This window comes from Kryptolebias marmoratus, linkage group LG24, assembly GCF_001649575.2.
Source record: "Kryptolebias marmoratus isolate JLee-2015 linkage group LG24, ASM164957v2, whole genome shotgun sequence".
NCBI classification, from domain to species: domain Eukaryota; kingdom Metazoa; phylum Chordata; class Actinopteri; order Cyprinodontiformes; family Rivulidae; genus Kryptolebias; species Kryptolebias marmoratus.
In genome coordinates, this window is record NC_051453.1 from 21,774,673 (window position 1) to 21,794,831 (window position 20,159).

General features: G+C 38.0%; 2 protein-coding genes across 2 annotated transcripts in view; both read left to right on the forward strand.

Moving 5' to 3' along the window:
• The first annotated feature begins 3 nt into the window (after nucleotides 1-3).
• Nucleotides 4-4,490, forward strand: klhl30 (kelch-like family member 30). The gene is made up of 8 exons (XM_017425209.3): nucleotides 4-139; nucleotides 563-1,410; nucleotides 1,489-1,690; nucleotides 2,197-2,283; nucleotides 2,778-2,933; nucleotides 3,108-3,296; nucleotides 3,882-4,027; nucleotides 4,138-4,490. Exons 2-8 carry the CDS (start codon nucleotides 637-639, stop codon nucleotides 4,384-4,386), a joined length of 1,803 nt encoding a protein of 600 aa, XP_017280698.1. The 5' UTR covers nucleotides 4-139; nucleotides 563-636; the 3' UTR covers nucleotides 4,387-4,490.
• A 663-nt stretch (nucleotides 4,491-5,153) lies between these two features.
• crocc2 (ciliary rootlet coiled-coil, rootletin family member 2) overlaps nucleotides 5,154-20,159 on the forward strand; it is a 49,512-nt gene continuing 34,506 nt past the window's right edge. The window contains 7 exon segments of the mRNA XM_037974348.1: nucleotides 5,154-5,216; nucleotides 7,753-7,906; nucleotides 8,041-8,156; nucleotides 17,208-17,375; nucleotides 17,468-17,551; nucleotides 18,672-18,775; nucleotides 19,537-19,681. Of these exon segments, the coding sequence (XP_037830276.1) occupies nucleotides 5,160-5,216; nucleotides 7,753-7,906; nucleotides 8,041-8,156; nucleotides 17,208-17,375; nucleotides 17,468-17,551; nucleotides 18,672-18,775; nucleotides 19,537-19,681 (828 nt within the window). The 5' untranslated portion in view covers nucleotides 5,154-5,159.

Consider the following 20,159-nt stretch of genomic DNA (forward strand, 5'->3'; position numbering starts at 1 on the left):
ATAAAGACCTGAACGACAGCTAGTCCTCCTCAGTGACTTAGCAAAAGCTGTTCGCCATGTTGATCTACGATGAAGCTACCATATCTTTTTTGTTTTTCTTGAAGGAGGATGTCCCAGAGTTTCATTCTGTTCATTTTGGGTAAGTTGTTTTTATTTCTTCTTGATTCTTTAGATATCTTTAAAGATTTATTGACGGTAAACCTTAATGTTATTTCTTTTAAATAAATATTACAATCCTATTAGTCTTTAGGCTAAAGTACTTGACAGTTTTTGTAACAACATGGTGTCACAGTGTTAAAGATATGCCTTATCAAAGTTAAAGACATTTTTTATAAGAGTAGGTGAAAATGTTAAGTGGAGATTGTGTAATAACTACAGTTATGACCAAAAACATTGTGGGGACAGCTTGTTTTTCTGTATGAAATGGTTAATTAGAAGGTTCCTTCTACAAAAAATATCATGTAAGAACTGTCAAAATACCATAAGTGTGTTGTTTTGATAAATAAACAATACTTATGGTGTTTGAGAAATTGTTGCCCTTCTGTTTCTTTGCTGCCTTTAGGTAAGCCATAACCTCAGATTTTACCACCCTGCTGACAGAAGATTTTTGGTTTATTCTTTGGACTGAAGCTCATCATGGTGCGGAATGTGGACGACCTGGACTTCTGCCTGTCCTCCCATCCTCAGACTATCTTGGAAGGCTTGCGTTCTCTCTGCTCTCACCCCAAACTCGTGGATGTCACTCTGAGCGCAGGCGGCAGGGATTTTCCTTGTCACAGAGGAGTGTTGGCACTCTGCAGCACGTACTTCCGCTCTATGTTCTCAGGGGATTTTGTGGAGAGCATAGCTGCACGTGTGGAGCTCCATGATGTTGATCCTGACATTCTCAGCTGCTTGCTTGACTTTGCCTACACGGGCAAACTGACGATCAACCAGAGCAACGTGGAGGGCCTGATCTGCACCTCCAGCCAGCTGCAGTTCCAGACAGTGCGGGCGGTGTGCAGCCGATACCTGCAGCACCAGATTGATGCAACAAACTGCCTGGGGATCCTGGAGTTTGGGGAGATCCATGGCTGCCCTGAAGTGGTGGCCAAAGCCTGGGCCTTCCTCCTGGAGAACTTTGAGGCTGTCCAACAAGGTGAGGAGTTTCTGTTACTGGAAAAAGACAGGCTGGTCGCCTGCTTGTCTGACGAAAGACTACAAATCCGCTCAGAGTGCACACGTGTGGAAGCCATTCTGAAATGGGTGGAGCATCAAAAAGAGTCTCGACTGTGCCACCTTCCTGAACTCCTCAGCTTGTCACATCTGTCTCTACTCAGTCTGAACTACCTGGCTGACAACCTGCTGAAGGACAGTGTGGTGCTGGCCTCTCCCAGCTGCAGGGAGGCCATTGAAAAAATTCACAGAGAGGTGAGTGAGTTCACACTTCTGTCCTCTATGCTTTCCCAGTCTGGTTTCCAAATTCACCTATAACCTTTATCTATTTAGAAAATAGATTTGGCACCAGAATATTCGGACAGACTGAACTCTCAGAGTCCACAACCGAACCTGCAAGAAGTGCTGTTTGTGATGGGAGGTCGGTCACTGGATGATTCCGGTGATGAAGATGACTCGGATGAGGATGAAGACAGAGACCCAAGACTTCAGAGACCACCCTCAAGGAACTGTGCCTTCTTCAACACAAAGACTAGTAAGATGTTCCTGTACTATTTCTACAAATTTGAACATTATGTTCAGATTCCTTTTTATTTTTTGTTGGGAATCATCTGTCTGATTCTTTAAAACTGTTTGACTGATATCATAGGTTATTAAACAGTGGGACAAGGAAATCTCTTTGGGGATAATGTGGTCTGGATGTAATAGAACTGGATTATCCTTTAAGTTCCTCAAATAAATGTTTTTCTTTTGGTGCATACTTTCTTTTCTTTTTCTTTTTTTTGCATGAGAAGTGAGCGAAAAAAATTGCTGCAACTCAGTTTTAAGACTTTTGGTTCCATGACAAAGCTCATCATTTTGCCACAAAAGTTATGGGAATTTGCATATTGCAAAGCAGTGATCACTTAATGGTCCTGAAGAACATCTTTTACACATTTGCCTAATTTTCTTCATGCTTCTTAGACATTATTGTATAATTTTATTTATGGATATTTTATATGTTTCCATCAATGTCATTAACTTCTCCTTTTTTTGTTTCAGAAAAGTGGCATCAGCTGCCCAACTTTCCCAATCTTGACAAGTGGGGCTACTCTATGGTGTCACTAAACAATGATGTATATGTTACAGGTGAGTTAAATGAATGTAACAAACACTTTGTTTGCTTCTTGTGTTGAGTGTGTTTTTATATTGTATATCTTTAACTACCCTTGGGACTGCAGATGGAAATGCTGCTAATTGAGGTTGCAAATAACCACAAATATTGTTGTAAATAACCATGTAATGCAAAGCTGATTGCAGCTTAAAGGTTTCTACAAGTGTTTATGTTTAAGTCATTTGAAATTTGGGATATTGAAGTTGTTTTAAGATGGCTGCCATCCACTTTGGTCTTGGCTGCTTTCTGAATGGTGGTCAGCTTGTCAGTTTAATCCAAATTAAGCTATTTCTCCAAACTGAGCAATCTACAAGGTAAAATATTAACTGTTCATACGTTTTACACAGGAGCCCACTTTGAAATGATCAAAACTGTTACTTTAAAGGAAAAATATAAACTACACTTATTGCCGTTTAGCTTTTCTTGCAAGAACTGCAAAATATTGTCAGTGCTCTTGTCTGTCTGACAGGAGGCTCACGAGGTGCAAATACCAACACCTGGTCAACCACAGAAACCTGGAAGTACATCACAAGAGAGGGCAGCTGGGTTACTGTGGCGCCCATGCTCCGGCCTCGGACTAACCACACAACAGCAACCCTCAACGGAGAGATTTACGTCATTGGAGGTCAAATAAATAAATAAATATCATGCTTCTATGTGATTCCTCAATCCTGCAAATTCCAGGGGTTTGCACCTCTAACATGATTGTCTCTAAGAAATGACAATATTTCACCTGACAGTGATGTTAAAACTTCAAATATATTTAAGTAAATCTCTGATTTGAATATTTCCACTTTAGGTACAACATCAGACAGAGTGGAGGTTGAGCATTATGATCCCTATAATAACACCTGGACATTGACGTGTCCTGCATTAAAATATGTGACGAACTTTACGGCCACAGCTTGTCATAGGAAGCTCTATGTGATTGGATCTTGTGCAGTGAAGTATAATGCACTGACCATGCAGTGCTACAACCCTGTCATAGGTAAGGATGCATTGAATAACATGTCACTGCCGTAACACAAAATTCCTTTAAGGCTGAAAACACATCTGTTTAGAGCTGCCTTTGATTAGTAGTCCGCAAACAAATTCAATTGCTCTGAACAAAATATTATTAAAATATTATTAAAACATTAGTGTTTTTTTGATGATTGTAATGATGTTTTTGATGATTTTAAGGATGTTTTTTGATGATTGTAATGTAATTCTACTGATGGTTTTATTATGTAAAGCACTTTGAATGCCTTGCTGCTGAAATGTGCTATACAAATAAATTTTTACTTACTTACTTAATATAACTCCATTTAATTGTATAAATCTAAACTTTATTGAGAACAATTTTACAAGAATAATACAAACAGAAGGTAAATTTTATTGACAAACATAAACAATAAGTACCTTTTATTGGTAAATTCATCTGCTTCCTTTTTCCAGTCAGATTTACATATTCAACTATCAATTTTTATCTTTTATATAACATTATTAATGTAATATTGTTGTTTACAGAATCTATCTTTGATATGTAGCTATCTTTGATAGCTGATATTTGATCTGTATTTCATTTTTGTAGATAACTGGATCAATATATGGTCACCCTTCATCCCTAAGTATTTGTCGTCTCCTCGTTCGGTCTGTGTGGATGGAAATATATACCTTGTGGCTGACAACACTAAGAAAGTCTATTCATATGATCCAGAGGCAAATATGTGGCAGAAGGTTGGTTTAGAGATGCCTGCTAACTGCAAACAAATTAATCTCACTCACTGTGGGAATGTGAAGTTTACAGCAACAGAACAAGCAGATTTTTGACTTTTTCTTCTCTTCAGGTCCAACCTCTTCACATGCTCCATGAGAATGGTGGCTTAGTAACCGTGGATGGAAAGCTGTTTGTCACTGGCGGCCATTGGAAAGGAATGGAGGGGGACTATGGAGTGGAAGTGGAGGTTTACAATCGAGCAACAAACACTTGGGAGGTAGAATGCTTCCTTCCAAGACTATGGTTCTACAGCGGAGTCAGCACTATCTTCTTAGATCCATCCCAGTGGCCCGAGCTTTTGCCTAGCAATGCAACATAATGACATCTTGTCCTGATATTTAATAAACATTTGGGTCAAAGAGTTCAGAGACATATCTGTCATATATCTGTTGTGAGAGCAGAAATAAAGTGTCTATCCCAGGATATTATTGTGCCTCAGAATAGTGTGTTACATGATCATCTGGTATTATTAACACATTAACATGTTTACTGCTCAGCAGGTGTTCATTTATCCCTTGTATGATGTTTTTGAGAGCTAAATTCCTTTTGTGTTATGGGATGGTCCTAGTGCACCATAGAAAATGAGCAGAAACCGTTTTAGGGAAACTGCTTAAAGTTTTCTAGTTTTAGTTGTCCTCTGTTATTGTTAAATACAAGGCCTTTCTGAAAGTCGGTTTTCTAGCTGTAAATGTTTCTTTGAAAAACACTGGTTTAACTGCAGAGGGTGATCATTAACCCTGTCCTTAGATATAAACAATGAACCAGCCTTTTGTTTCTATGACAACCGACCATCAGCGCGAGGTTACCATGCCGACCTGATTGGGAGCAGTACCATTCAACATGGCTGCAGTCGTTTTCGAAGTTTAACTTTTGCCAGTAATTTTTTTTACTTTTGTTTTCACGCATTTCTTCACGTGGTGCCTTAATTTAACGCGCTGGTTTTACTTTTTGTCTTTTTTTCTTTTTTAATGACGCAAAGTTTGTGCCTTGTGTGGTGTCTATCGAGAAGTTAAGTAGCGCAGAGCTAACAAACTTAAAGCTGACGGAGCTGTTAAAGTTACAACCAAATATTAATTTGGTAAAAACTGGACAATGAGTTCTCAACAAGCGCAAGGTGGACAGTCGCCAAGACTAGAGGCCGTGATTCAGGTTGGTAACTTAAGACTTTTACACTCTTTTTATAAAAGAAAATGAACTAAAATCTTTATGAAATTAAGGGTTCCGTGATTGTCGGGCAAGCACAGATGTAAGCAATTAGGCAATTAAAGAAAACAATACATATGACTTAAATGGCAAAATCGATTTTCTGGACATTTTTCCGGTGGAACTATTTTTGGGTTTTTCCTGTGTCGCTGGAAATGATGATTTTAAACTTAAGGTCTGTTTTTGTTGTACACAACAAGCTCTTCTACACTTGATGAAAAATTAGGTGCATATGTACATACTATGACAATAAACAATTTACTGCAAGTTAATCAGCTATTAAAAGCAGATAGCGTCACATACATTACATATAAAACTGGCAAACGTTCAAACTTTTTAGTAGTTCAGTGCTACTTCTGATATTTAATGACTTTGTTTCAACTAATATCATACTGTACATGGACACAATCACTTCTGTTACATTAAGAAGAATTTTTTGTAATGAGTTTTGTTTTTGCTTTGTCTTGTTTTTAGGGATTTTTGTATTTGTCTTCTGGGTTCTGGTTTAGTTCTTGTCTTTGTTTTTCATTACCCTCTTGCCCTCAGTCTGCTCCTGCTTTCTGGTCACGCCCATCTCCACCTGTCTACAATCCTCATTACTCACCTGTGCCCACTTCTCCTGATTTCCCTCTGTCTTTAAAACCTGGTCACTTTCTCCACTACCCTGCTGGTTCATTGTTCATTGTCTCTGGTATATCCATGGTTTGTTGTTTGTCTCTGGTTACACCTTGCCCTGTCTTGCCTTGCCGTTTTGGATTTTTTGTTATAGTTTGTTTTGCTGCCACGTCAGCCTTTTGTTTTCCAGTTTTTGTTAATTTAAATAAAGCTGTTTTTATTTTAAGATGAGTCTGCGTATTGGGTTCGCCACGCTTTCACCACGTCTTGACATTTTTCAACAATTGTAGCATGAAATGACAATTCACTATTTTATTATTGCACACATTCACAACAAAAGTCATCACAGGGCTCTATATAAAAAAGCAAATTGCTCCAATTCATATGAAATAACTTGTATACAAAGTAAAAGGCAGAAATAATTGCAAATACATACGTAGAGTTGAGGCAGTAAAGACAGCTGAGTAAAGAAATGATTGTACATCCTCTGCAGTCTAGTAGCAGCATAACTAAACATAGTATCTCAGTGGACTGCAACTAGTTAGTAAACGGCAGTCTCCTGAATGTCTTGGGACTTTCACAGGGTTTTCAGTTTCCTCGCGTAAGTCTTGTTGTTTGAGTTTTGAACGTGTTAAAAAAAATTGTGCAACAGATTTCTCTAAAAATACCACCATGGGAGACTCTAACTTGTTCACTAGAGCTGTATTTTGACTTTTGCACGGGAGCTTACCTGTGTCAGAAAACATTTGAGGCAAATGTTCAGGTCTAAAGACCATGCAGTGATGAATAATAATGAAGTAATTATTCATTCATTACTAAAGTGTAATTCAGCAGATTAAATCATAAACATGGGAGCGGCTGCTAATGTATGGAGGACTGAAACCGACATAATCAAAAATAAAAGCAGAAATATATATATTTTACTTTTGCCTTTTCCTTACACACGCGTTTTTGTCAATTAATGTTTATATTTTGCTTTTGCCTTTTCCTTATACAAGCGTTTGTTCTTTTGACATTTCCTCCTCCTCTTTTTACATTACCGTGTGCATTTCTGCCTCAATATGCAAATGAGGAGGCTGTCTTCTTGGTCCAGCTCCTCTCCTATTGGTCAATAACCAGGAAGGAGCAGGATCCATGTACAGATCGATTGTTCATGTCTGCGCTCAGCCATCTCAGGAGAACGCCTCATTTGAGAGGAAGTGAACTCGTAGCAGAGATGTCTCAGAAATGCACACGGTAATGTAAAAAGAGGAGGAGGAAATGTCAAAAGAACAAACACTTGTATAAGGAAAAAGCAAAAGCAAAATATAAATATTACTTGATGAAATGCATGTGTAAGAAAAAAGCAAAATATAAACATTATATATAAAAAATATATATATATTTCTGCTTTTATTTTTGATTATCTCGGTTTAGGTCCTCCATACTAAGGTGGGTGCGATGTAGGCAACCAAATAATGTACACTGCCAAGAAGGAAGTTATGTGAGGTGTGCGCAGTGAAGAAGGTCTTTATTTTCCAAAACCGACAGCTCAAAATACATCCTCAAGGCTTGCTGGTCGCTCAGAATTTAGCAAAAAAAAATTATATAAAAAGTGCGTGAGATACTATGCTCAGGATAACCCAAACCAACCACATATATATATATATATATATATATATATATATATATATATATATATATATATATATATATAAACTACAGAACTGAACAAAAAGGAAGGTATAATCCTAGTATTAAAAGTAGCCAAGGTATCTGCCTCATGAGTATGCAGTCTGACCATTTCCACTACTGCAGTACATCCCCCATAAGTTGGGCTGTAGGTGATTATCTCAGTATTGTGATGGGTTGATTGATGTGATTATAGAAGCTGGAGGAGTCTCTCCTTCACTCAAATGGCAGCTCAGAAAAAAGGAGTCTGACACTTCAAGGTGACCCACAAGCATCCAGAGCCACATCTGTACCCATCACCACTCGTATTTGCCAGATCATCACCCACAACTTGGCTGAACAGCCAGCCGGTAGGGAAGAGAGCTTTTCTTGGAATGCCCACTCAAAGTACTGCCTGTATCCACTTTGTATAATAATCATCATCCTGCTAGATATCCTGCTAAGCCTGCCACCTGCCTATGCATGATCTGCTTCTTAACCCCAGGTGACAGCTCTGAGGTCAGCAACAATGAGGAGAGCAAGGCCTTGAGGGACCAGCCGTCTCCCAGCCAGATGGACTGTGACCAGCCACCAGTCAAACACATGAGTCTCATAGAGAGGGTAGGAGAAAGGCAAAGCAGCAAAACATTCTCGTGCCAAGGTTAAGCTGTGGAACATTCTTGCATTTTTAGTATTTGTTTTGCCCATGCTGTTTTAGCTAAATATTAGTTCTTTAATAAAAAGGAGAAAAATATTAAATGTCATAAAATCATGTAAGAGAACAAACTGGATGTGCAGGTGATATTCCCTTTCTTAGTACAGAAGAAGTAAATAGTCATCATAATTTGAAGGCTGTTACAGAGAGTTGCAACTGCAAATAGCCTTTAAACAATGATTATATATTGTTAACATATGTAACCACATTACTTAAATGACGAATAAACTTAAAGGTTATTAGTCATAGTGATAACTTTTACTGTTGTCTTACTAAAAGGCATCTGATATTTTTATGATGTTCCATGTTAGTGTAGCTCTTTCATTAATTTTAAAACTGTAAGAGAATTAAACAGTTAAAAATTAAGTATAGTCACAATAAACATCAGTGTAGCACAACTTTTCTCAGCAGAGTAAGTGTTTTAGGGCTCTTTAAACAAATAGTGAAGGAAGATTAATACAGTTCTGTGGGTTCTGTGGAAAAAACTAAGGTAATGTTCTATCAGAATACACTTGTGATTGAATTGATGCTCAATAAATACACGTTTTACAGTATATTTAGTATTTAGTATGTTTAGTGAGTACTATAGAAGCACCCTTTGTGCACAGAGAGTGTGGACACAGACAGGTATGTTTTTATGTACAAATAAGAGAGGACAGAGTTCTTTATGAAGGGTTTCTCTGTGGTCTGCTCTGGTAGACTCAGACCCCCTGTGCTTACAAGGACCGGCGTCTCCCTTCATTGCCTCCAATGGTTGTCGCTCCATGTAGCAGCAGCTGTTTAAAAGGGAATATTGTGAAGGTCACTAGCCTCCTCCCTTGAGACTGTTGAAGAAAAAGCTCATTTTTATGGAGCACAAAGCAGCTATTTTGTGATAACACTGCACTCATTCTGCTAATCTAATATACCCACCCTGCTTACTTTTTTCTTGGAGCTTACTTTCAAATCATGGCTATAAATATAACCTAAAAACTTTGGGTTTTATTTATATACATATATTGTTGATATATTTAGATGTCTGGAAGAAACACTAAACAAACATACCACAAGCAAGAATCGCAGGTATTTTATGGTCAATTTAAATCAGATTCACTGTATTTAAAAAATCTGAGGTTCATTATGAGATTCTCTGCATTTAATGTCTCTTTAAGTGAAAGCTCGGGTCAGTCTCACTAGTTTATATCTTAATTCAGTGTGATTGTGTTTTTAGGATTTTTATATCTATGACATTTCTGCAGTTTGATTGCCAGTGCCCAAAACCTTAATCCTGTTGTGACTACAGCAAATGGACGGGGCTAACGGGTTAGCAGTCCTAATCACTAATAATTATTAGAGATTGCATTATTAATAATATCACAAATAATAGTGTTAATATTGTTAAAGATAGTGTTGATTCCTATTGTCTGGTTTCAGTGATATTTTTTACCTGTGTGTGTATTGAACTTTGTTTGGAATGTAATTATTTTGTGTGTGTGTGTGTAAGCAAAATATCTCATGAACTATTAGACAGATTTTCATTTGATTTGGAGTCAGCCCAATTCACAAAGGCCATCACAGTTAACTGACTTTAGAAAACACAAAAAAGCCATAACTCAGTATATTTTCACAGATATTGGGTTATAGTTCGTTGTGGTAGCTGAGAGTCATCCCCAACACATACTAAAAAAGCTACTATATCTTGTGAGGTCTCACATTATCACATGAGATTGCACATAACATTGTTTACAAAGTTTAATCAAAACGGCTATAGCTCCATCCCTTTCCATCATAAGATGATCTTAATTTAAACCTCTGGCATTAAAGGTAGCAGATTCCTTCAAGGACTGCTAGGACTTTAATGAAGTACTATAAATTAAATCTGTGTAAACAGTTGCACAATACATATCCTGCTTTTTGAATGTAGTTAAAGTGTGGTGTTCTTTGAGCAGGTGTTGGATTGATGTGTTTATGAAACAAACAGCGTTGGCCATCCTACTCTAGCAGGCTTACAGGGCGAGTATGCCCCCTGCAGTTTCTGTTCATCTGTTCTTGTGACAATTTCACTATGAGAAAAAACTCAAGTAACCCTTTTAAATATTCATCATTCCTTTGCAAACCCATATTCAAGTAAAATGACATGAATTGAGATTCAGGCTGCAAGATTTTAGTTTTTTACCTCTGAACAGAGCCATTTCAGATGCTTCTAGTCCTTGCACTGAACTTAGCTAAGAAGTTGCTGAGATTCCATCTTCAATTTAAACATGTGAAAATGGTATTACTTTTTCAACGTAGCGTTCTGTATTCAGTTTTTCACAAGAAAGCAAAAAAGTCTGTATAGTCCCAAAATGTCAGTTTCTTTGAAGTGTTGTGTTTTTTAGTTGCTTCAGTGTAATGTTGTCAGCCAGGGTGTTGTTTAACCACAAAATGTGTGACCATTTAGAAACATACATGAGCCCCAATCACATTCCCGGCAGCTTTTCTCCTGTCTTTGAGCTGTCACAGGACTGTTAAAGCAATACTGCTGAGGTCACACCTGGACTCTGAAAGCGTTTTTCTGTGTGACTGTTAAGGCACTCTTTGTGAGCTCTGGTGACCCCAGAAAATTCCACCTGAACCAGGATAAACCTTGACCTAGTTTGTGGAATGGATAGCCTCAGGAAGTTAAAGAACATATTTGGAGGGAATCTGTGCCCTCTGTGTTGCTTTTGGAGCCCTTCCAGTGTGCTTTTTCCCATACAAAAACTTCCATACTCTGCTGCATGAGCACTTAGCGACTGCTTGCAAAATACTGCAGTGTGACAGTCAGATGGATAAAGATTACTCTTGCTGAATGATTTCTGACACCAGTTGCCATTTGCCACTGATCTCTGGAATTTTGAATCCCCTTCGTCTCTTCACAACAACACTGGGAAACATAGCTGGAGTAGATAAAGTATGTTTTTCAAGATTGTATTTCCTCCTTCTTTTAGCTTTCTACCCTTTCCTGTTTCCAGCACGGGTTTTCCTGTTGGACAAATCCAGTTAAATTAGGCTTCGGTTTAACTGAAACAGAGGCAAAACATCTGACTCTTGCAGCTCTCAATGATAATAGTAAAAGTTAATTGTCTCTCCCTCCAAGAGCATGTTAAATGTGTTTTTTACATATTTTTTAAATTTCCTTCTGGAATAAATAAATCATCTATGCAATCTATCCATTCATCTGTCTATATTACCTACCTTCCTACTGTTGCACCCACCCTCCTTCCTATGTTGCCTCTCTTTAAAAACAAGTATCAGACAGACTTTTTAGATTTTATAACATGTCCAAACATGTCATGAACTGATTGAGTGGATACATCTATGTGTAGGGTTTAAATTGCGTCTCATTCGAGGGGGGCATTACTTTTAAGTGCTTCTGAACTGGCCACATGCTTCTGAGTACAAAGTTCTGTTAATAACTAATAACACAAGTTATTAGTTCAACACATTTACCTAAGTTTATTTGTATCCACTGTTTGCTGTTAATGCAGCTGTTCCTATGCGTGACCAAAAGTTCACTATGTGGTAACATGCTCATAGCAGTGGCTCCTCCTCCCTTCAGTTTCCCTGTTTTGTTATCCCACTTTGTGTGATTACAGTCAGTGATGATACATAAACAGCTTTCACAATCAGCTGGGGCTCTTTTACGGAGTCAGCACTCAGGGAATAATGTGAGGGGAGGAGGCAATGGGTTTGTTGTTCAAGTACGATAGTACGTTTTTGGGCTGCTTGGGGGCGATGGACATCCGCTCCAGCTGTGTTTAGGAATCTGACAGAAAGTGCACTCCATTAATTCCCTTTATTAAGCCTCTGGGCCCAGGCCAAGCCAGAGAAAACGATTGCAGCTGTAACCCTTCACATGCTGACTGGATTGTGCACTCACGGCCGGTTATTAGTTTGTAAATTTAATATCAATATAAATTAAAGACCAAAAATCCCTTCACATGGCCTTTGTATGGGGCTATTTTTGACAGTCTATCAAAATAATGTTATACACCTTCTCATATGATATTGTCAGATGTCAGACTCGAGTATGTGTTGTCAATGACTCTCAGCTACTACCACATCAAATTTTAGCTCGGTATTTGTAAAATTGAGTGAGTAATAATCATTATTATGTTTGCAAAGGTTTCAAACAAAGATCTTAGCACTCATGTATTGGGGATCAGTTTCAGCTACTACCACACCAAATCTTAGCTCAATACATATATAATTGATTGAGTTACAGACATTTTTGTGTTTGTAAGGTCAGATGGCTGTGGCAGGCTTAAATCAAGTTGCTTTCAAACGTTAATGAATTGTAGATACATTCAGTTATTACTTTTTTATCCATAAATTTTCTCCAGTGGTTGATAAGATAATTTGCTAATAGACAGATACATGCAGACATGAGCAAAAACATTATCGTCCACCTTCGCCTTTTGGGAGCTGGTGATAATAAGATAAAGACTGAATTGCTGGTGTTCTGTAGTTTGAGGGGAGAGGGAGGGGAAAATCAACAAAGCTTTGCGAGTCTCTTTCTTTTGTGCAAATCCTAACTAAACATTTAAAATAAACTGGTGAGTTATCAGGTCTTCAGTTGTTATGTCATTAGGTCAGTGAGAAAATATCCCAATCATAACTTGGTAACTAGATGGATTGCCTTTTTTTTTGATCCACCACATGGACAAGGCAGCAAATTTTGGCCCAAACACCAAAGCCTTCATGAGGGCTTTAAAAACGATTCTCTTGTTGCTTGTTGGCAGTTGAATCAAAGTAAAATTATCCCTTGATGTTGTTTGAAATATTTATCAAAAGAGACAATACAAGGAGTGGCACAAGTCATAAATATCAAGAAATATAAAAAGCTAATTCAAACCACATTGTAAGGGCTTGAGAAGTCATGCGCTCAAGAAACAGATACATGAGAATGAAAAAAGGAAAAGGAACCATAGCTTCCATATGGAGGCATAAAAAATACCATGACATAAGAGCTGTTTTTTGTATAAATTGAGTTCTGAACATTATTGCAAAATGCCACTTTGTGTCCTCATGAGATTGAGTTCAGCTTACTTTAGGGAGCCATGAAGGCTGCTCAAGAATGATTGCGTTTCGAAGCGGATCATAAATAGCAGAGCGCTCAGCAAGCACACTTGTGGGCCCCCACTAAGCTTTGTAAGCCCCTGAGTCAGGGCAGATGGAAGACTGAGATTATTTGCTTCTTTCTTTTGCCTTTACAGTCATCACTGTATGGTTGTGCTGTGAGGAACAATGAGGTCACGCTCATGCGAAGATGTGCGGTGATCTGTGATTTAGTGATGCAAGCGAGGGGGATGATGTAGGAGAGTGAAGTGAATGTGGGGGTCCTCATAGAAGACTATTAGAGCGCCCTCTTGGGAGCTTCCTGCACAAAGCATAGCTAATCCGGAGCAGCCCCTGGCCTCCTGCTTTACAGCTGAGTGGGGAGAAATCATAAAAAAGCGTCATCTCTGTGCTGTGTGGAGTTGGGGTGAGGCTCTGGCGTGAAGCCCACACACTGCTGCATGAAAAAGCACAAAACAAGCTTCCACATCAAGTTAGGGTGGGGACCACTGTGAGCTGCCAGGGACACCTGGTCAGTGAGTGCACAGCAAGGTAGGGAGGCTGGAGTCTACACATGTGACAGCTGTTTGTTGAGTTTACTACATAGGCTTCATTGGAAAAAGTCTGGGGACAATATGCATTACATGACCTATCAGTTCTTGGAGGGGGTGATATAGCTGTGTATTTTGTTTATCCAGCGACTTGATTTCAGAATGACTTCACAGTTCAGAGAAAACAAAAAGTCATGTTAACTAGAGAAGTTTTTGTCTATGGTCCAAATTAGACAATGCATTATGTTATTGATCTTGATTAGAGTTTGCAGTTTGTTGCAGATAAAAATAAAGTTTTATTTTAGTAGTTCTGTTGCAAACAAAAAAAAAAGAAAGAAAGGAAAACAAAGCTTTGTTTGCATCCAGTGTTACTAACCAAAGTACATTAGGGGTCTGTACGAGTTATTGTTAACAGCTGTTGATCACTGTTTTGGAGTGAAACCAATAGCAAGCTCACATCTGCTCTAGTAACTCCTTACACACATAAACCAAAGAAAGCTGGGGCACCTTTATAAAAATATTGCTCAACAGCTGAAAAGTTTTCAAAACATCAGCTGAAATGTCTTATGTCAGAATGTTGCTGGCTGTTCAGCGAATTAGTACTTGATTAACAGCAATTACATCAATAGCACCAAACTATATTTTTAAACCTTCATTATTAGGTTGTTAGATATTGTTATATTGGTAAACTTCACTGTGTTTTTAGTTTTATGGAGGACCAGGATGTCAAATTAACTTAACTGGTTAACTGATTTTTTTTTTGTTGTTTTTGTTGTTTTGAATATATTTATCAAAGCTCCAAATGTAGATGTGCTATGCTAAACCTCATGTACAAAAAAGATAAGTATTCCAGGTGCAGGTATAATGTAGATGCTTGTTAGCAAGTCAGTATTATTAGTATATCTGAGCCAAGATATGCATAATCACTTGTGCTTCACACAGTGCTGTTTCCAGGAGTCTCTGTAATGACAGCTGCTGAAGCTCTGTGTGTTTCAAACACACCGCCCATGTTATTCCTCACTTTGCAAATCCTGTGGCTGTCCCCTCAACAACGGGCAGTACAAGGAGTTCTTATGCTCTGCAGGTCTTCAAAGAAAAACACCAAAAGGCTGGAGCCAAGAGCGTGATGACCATTAATGTAGTTTGTAGTATAAATTTCTGAAAGGGGCATTTGAAAACATGTTAATAATATTGGCAAAGGGACTGGGTCTAGTGTTGAACAGTGAGACTATTGTCTTGGCTTTCTTGGACCCTGCTTGAGAGATTAAGCATCCAGAGAAGAGATGAGGTACAGGAGAGAGGGGGGAGGGAAGTGGGTCTCAGGGTTGGTTTGAAGGGCTTGGTGGGATGGTGGTTTGGATTGTGATTTGGAGTCTTTCTCTCACTCTCTCTCAGTATCTTCCTCTCTTCTTACATGAGAAGTCGACAAGGGCAGCTGGAGGCACGCAGTGTGTTATAGTGTTCTCGGGCCATGTGGTTTGTATTAGTGAGGAGAGGGTGTCTGGCACCAGCATGGAGAGTGGGTGGTGTAAATGGAGTTCAGTGTGGATGAGGTTGAAAGGTTACAGTGTATTTAGATTTTCAGATAAATGAGATAATCTGATATTCTATGAAGAACAAGAGCAGGATGTTTGTATTCTTGTATTTAGATGTATGCGATAAAACAAATCATTTATAAACACTATTATCTGCACACACTCAAGTTTGTTTGTTCAACCCTCGGTCAGCAGATACCGCTGCTGTCCAGATTTTTTTACCCACTTAAAAGCTGAATGTTATTCCTGTAAGTTACACTCCAACTGAATTTATTTGTTATTAAATTCAGTGCACATCATTAAAATATGTGATATGTGTTTCAGTCTGTTAAAGTTGTTGTTTTTGATATGTGTGTTTGCAGGCTTCCTTAAAATGCATTTGGTAAAACACCCTCGCTAAATTAAATTAATTCATTAAATTACACTTTTTAATATGTTTATTCTCAAACACATTCTATCTTCTTGCTAACATAGTTTATGATGCTTTAAATCCTATTTTTTATAGACTAGTAGATTTTAAAATAATTCAGTTTAGCTGTTAAAAAAAATACAATTAAAGGGATATTTGGCCATTTTGAAGTAGTGCCTTTTGGAAAAGTTATGATTAATCTGATCATCTCTTTGATGACCTCATTTTAGAAAATTAGAGTTTATTTCTGATCAGATTGAGAAGCTAATAGCTAGTATGAGAGGGACGAAAACCAAAATACATTGCTGTCATCTTAAGAGTTCTCAAATTTTCAGAATTTCATGTGAATTATATTTCATAGACCTATTCCATAGGCCACCAATTTCTCAATACACAGGTATTTACATTAAATTCTATGGTTATTTGCAAGCACAAATGGCAGCAGCAGAATGAGCTGTAAAGCCTGATTTAAATCCACTGTTGTCAGCCTCAGGAATGACATCTTTTGACAAAACTGACAGCACCCATATAACTGAACAAAAGCAATGAAGGTACAATAATTACTTTGTCATTATTTTTTAGTCTCAATGCTTTTTGTTTAAGAGGAGAGCTGCAGTGAGTGCCTCACATCTGATGTGCGGTTATAAATGGCAAAACTCCGCTTTCCTGACATCACAATTTGCTGTCGCCATGAGTCTGGCGCCACTATAGTTGCGGCTTGACACATCCAGTGCGGTCAGTGAGCACTTAAAGCAGGAATTTCAAAACATTTATGCCAAATTAACCATGTAATGTAGAATATACAGCGATGTAAAAGTTAAAATAATAGGAGTTGCATGAACAACTGTGAAATTTTAAGGTTGTTGTTGGTGTGTATTCTCAGTCATACATACAATCCTAAGAGTTTTTAAACAAAGCATCTGAACTTCTTTTTCTTGTTTGCTGATGATAATTTGCTTCCTGTCTTAGGAGCTTTCTCAGTTCAACTAAAATTTGAGTTTTTATAAGATGACTAATTTTGTTTCAGAAGGAAGTCCACTCAGACCGTATTGACAAGCTAATAGTGGCTTGTGCAAGTGGTGTAGGGGTCTCAGAAATGAAGCTGATGGCAACAATCCACGTTAGTCTTGGCTATGTTCAGACTAGCCACTGGCCAGTCATTCTAGTCAGACTTGAACTTTATTTCTATAAACCATACTATAAACTATAATCCATTCAAAGAGCTATTTCCAACAGTTAAGATATTATTGTTTATAACTTTCACTCAGAACCCCACTTCAAAATGTCTGAACTATCACCCATATGAAAAAGGTTCAAAAGGAAGGAGAATTCAATCAATCTATTTTATTATTTCCTGCTTTGTAGTAGAATTTACTGAAGCTACTTTGTTCCCACTCTTTCCAGCTGGATCAGATGCTGATGTTACAGTCAGCTGAGGACTCAGACCAGGACAGCGTACCACCTGGGTCCATGCAGTTACAGAACACAGAGAAAGTCTACATTAAAAAACTGCAGGTCTTCCAGGAGGCCCAGAAGAGACAAGCCCAACTTGTTGAGAAGTTACAGACCAAAGTGGCTAAAATTGATCTCAGTATTCTAACTATTTAACCTGTAAAATCTAAGGCGCATTTGTCTAACCATTGCACATTATGTTTTTATTTCAGGTCCTTCAGTACAAGAGGAGGTGTGGAGAACTGGAGGAGCAGGTGCTGGAGAAGACATCAGAGAGTGAAAAGATGAGATTGTTGGTGTGTGCAGATAGTCACTTAACCTTTAGAAATCATTATTGTTAGAGAAAAAATACTGTCAGCTGATACACCTTCTTGTAATTGAGAGGCTGCTCTGCTCGTCAGAACCAAATAAATATGAACTAAGTGACAGTCATTACTTTGGTAGTATGTCTGAAATCAGCTACCTACGTTTTCATATTTCCAAATCAAAATGGAAAATTATGTATTCATAGTAATAGTTAGCTCATTAGTGAGGAGCAGTCATGTAAGAGTTTTGACATTCACTAAACATACTTTTTGTGAAATATTTAACAAACATTAATAGCAGAAAAATGTGTAAAATGTACTGTGCTAAATGCTAAATAAGGAACAGTTTTAAACATACAGATGAACTTCATGTAGGTCAGTGGTTCCCCAAGAATTTCTTCCTGGCCCCCCTATGGATTACAATACCCCCCCCACACACACACACACACACAAAATAAATGAATAAAATAAATAAAAATCAACTGGGCACACACATCGTTCTACCAGACATAAACCTATACACATATTTTCTTTTCAAACTCCACTGAAGTTTATTTCACACTTCAGGTTGCAACAAAACAAACTACAAACCATCTTTACAGTGAAACACTTTTGTGTAACTGTTTTTGTTTTAGTTCTATACTGTAGAGGAGTATTCTTTGCTGTCAGTGTTATTTCAAACATATTTCCTTTTTTTTTATTTGTAACAATATTCAACTTTGCTATCATCAATACATTTAAAAAAGCCTCTGTGCAAAATGGGGTTGAAAACCTGTCCATTATGCTTAGTCAGGCACTGTTTTTTGGCTGGTTTTTTTTTTTTCATTCATCCATATCGCTTTCCGCGGCCCCCCTGCAAAGGCACTGTGCCCCCACCTAGGGGGCGCGCCCCACACTTTGGGAACCACTGATGTAGGTAATAATTGCACATAAAATTTTAATTCAAACAGTATTATTCTTGTCTGTGTTGTACTCCACAGTGAACATAGTTTAGTAATTTACACAGTAATTATTATCCTTAAATGTCAGTGAAAGGCTAACCACCTGCTACTCCTGTATGTCTCAATGTAAGTGATGCCAGAGGTGAAGAAGTGTGTGCGTTTGTTTCCAGATGCAGGCTCACCTGGATTCAGCTGAGCAGCACAAGCGTCTAGAGGAGGATCTGAACACTGTTATCCAGAAACAATCAGCTCAGCTACAGGAGGAGCAGGGGAGGTAAGTGACTGGCACCTTGCTGTCCAGTTTGTCTAACACATAAAGACACTTTTGCCTCTATTTTCACAACATATATTCGTCTTTTTTTCAGTCTTCTCCTTACATCTTTAGGAAGATAATCGCTGCATTCAATTTGTGAGAAAGGTTTGAGGGCCTTTACTGCCTTTATTTTCCAAAACAATGTGATATTTCTTCACATCAAATGCAAATCAGTTCATGGCTCTATAATTTATGTCAGCATAAATCTTTGAAATACTCCACTGCAGAAACTTTGCCTGGACCAGGAAATTATTGCCTAAAAATATCTTCAGTTGATAATTTATCAAGCCCACTCCCCATACACTCAGAAATGAAAGTCTATTGTAGCAAGAAAATTCACAGCTAACACTTACGTGTTGGAAAGCTGAATACTTTATTCCATACATCTTCTCTTTAAATGCCAAACCCTCCCACACAGGCAACTGTGGGTTTGGCTGTGTCTCAGACAGATGACATGTTTTACTGTATCACAGCAGTGTGTTTAGGGAGATAATGATGTTGTAAACATTTTATAAATAACTCTAAGCAGATATGTCTGATACTAAATCTAAATGGAAACACAGATATTGCAAAACTGTCACACATGGGTGGGCTCTTTGTACTGTGAGTGTGTGAATTATATGATAATGTTATGAAGTTTTGTCCTTGTGTCAAGTTTTATAGGAGACAAGCATCAAGAAATTCTTTTTTTTTCATAGTTAAACAAAACTTGGTGTTTGCAGGAGTGCCAGCCTCAGCCAAGTGAACTCTGTACTCCGGGAACAACTTGATCAATCAGGCACTGTCAACAAGGAACTAACAGAGAGCTTATGGAGGGCCCGAGAAGAGATTGAGTTGTGTGATACCCATCTGCGCAGAGAGCAAGAGGTGGGGAACAAACGAACAAAACACAAAAATGAGAGAGATGAACCAGAAAGGTAGCTGTGAAAGCTCAAGTTCATCCCTTACTGCACAGAAATTGTGCAATTATGCTCTTGTTGAGTTCACATGGGGTAAGAATTCCATTCATAGTTAGTCTTATGAATTCCCTGTCCTTCCCTGTTTATTTTTAAATTGTTGTTTCCTGTGAAAACACTCCTACTGCTAAGGTCGAGGGAAACTTTGTGCAAACAATCCAGCTTTCGTGGTGTAAATGGACTACATCTGTTGACTCAGGGAAATCAAATTTTGTGTATGTTTATCAGCATGAGTGCAGAGGTTCTATGGAGTTAGATTTGTTTCACAATTATTCAATCAAAAAAAAAATCATGTCAAACAAAAAAAGGAGTACTCAATCAAAAAAAAATCATGCCAAACAAAAAAAAGTAGTATTCAATCAAAAAAATAATAATGTCAAACAAAAAAA

Bases quoted from the DNA above. Each gene is read 5' to 3' on its own strand.
- klhl30 (XM_017425209.3), top strand. From the start codon at position 637: ATGGTGCGGAATGTGGACGACCTGGACTTCTGCCTGTCCTCCCATCCT. The intron at 1,691-2,196 runs GTAAGATGTTCC...TTTTTGTTTCAG, and splicing joins CTTCTTCAACACAAAGACTA to AAAAGTGGCATCAGCTGCCC. The intron at 4,028-4,137 runs GTTGGTTTAGAG...TCTTCTCTTCAG, and splicing joins AGGCAAATATGTGGCAGAAG to GTCCAACCTCTTCACATGCT.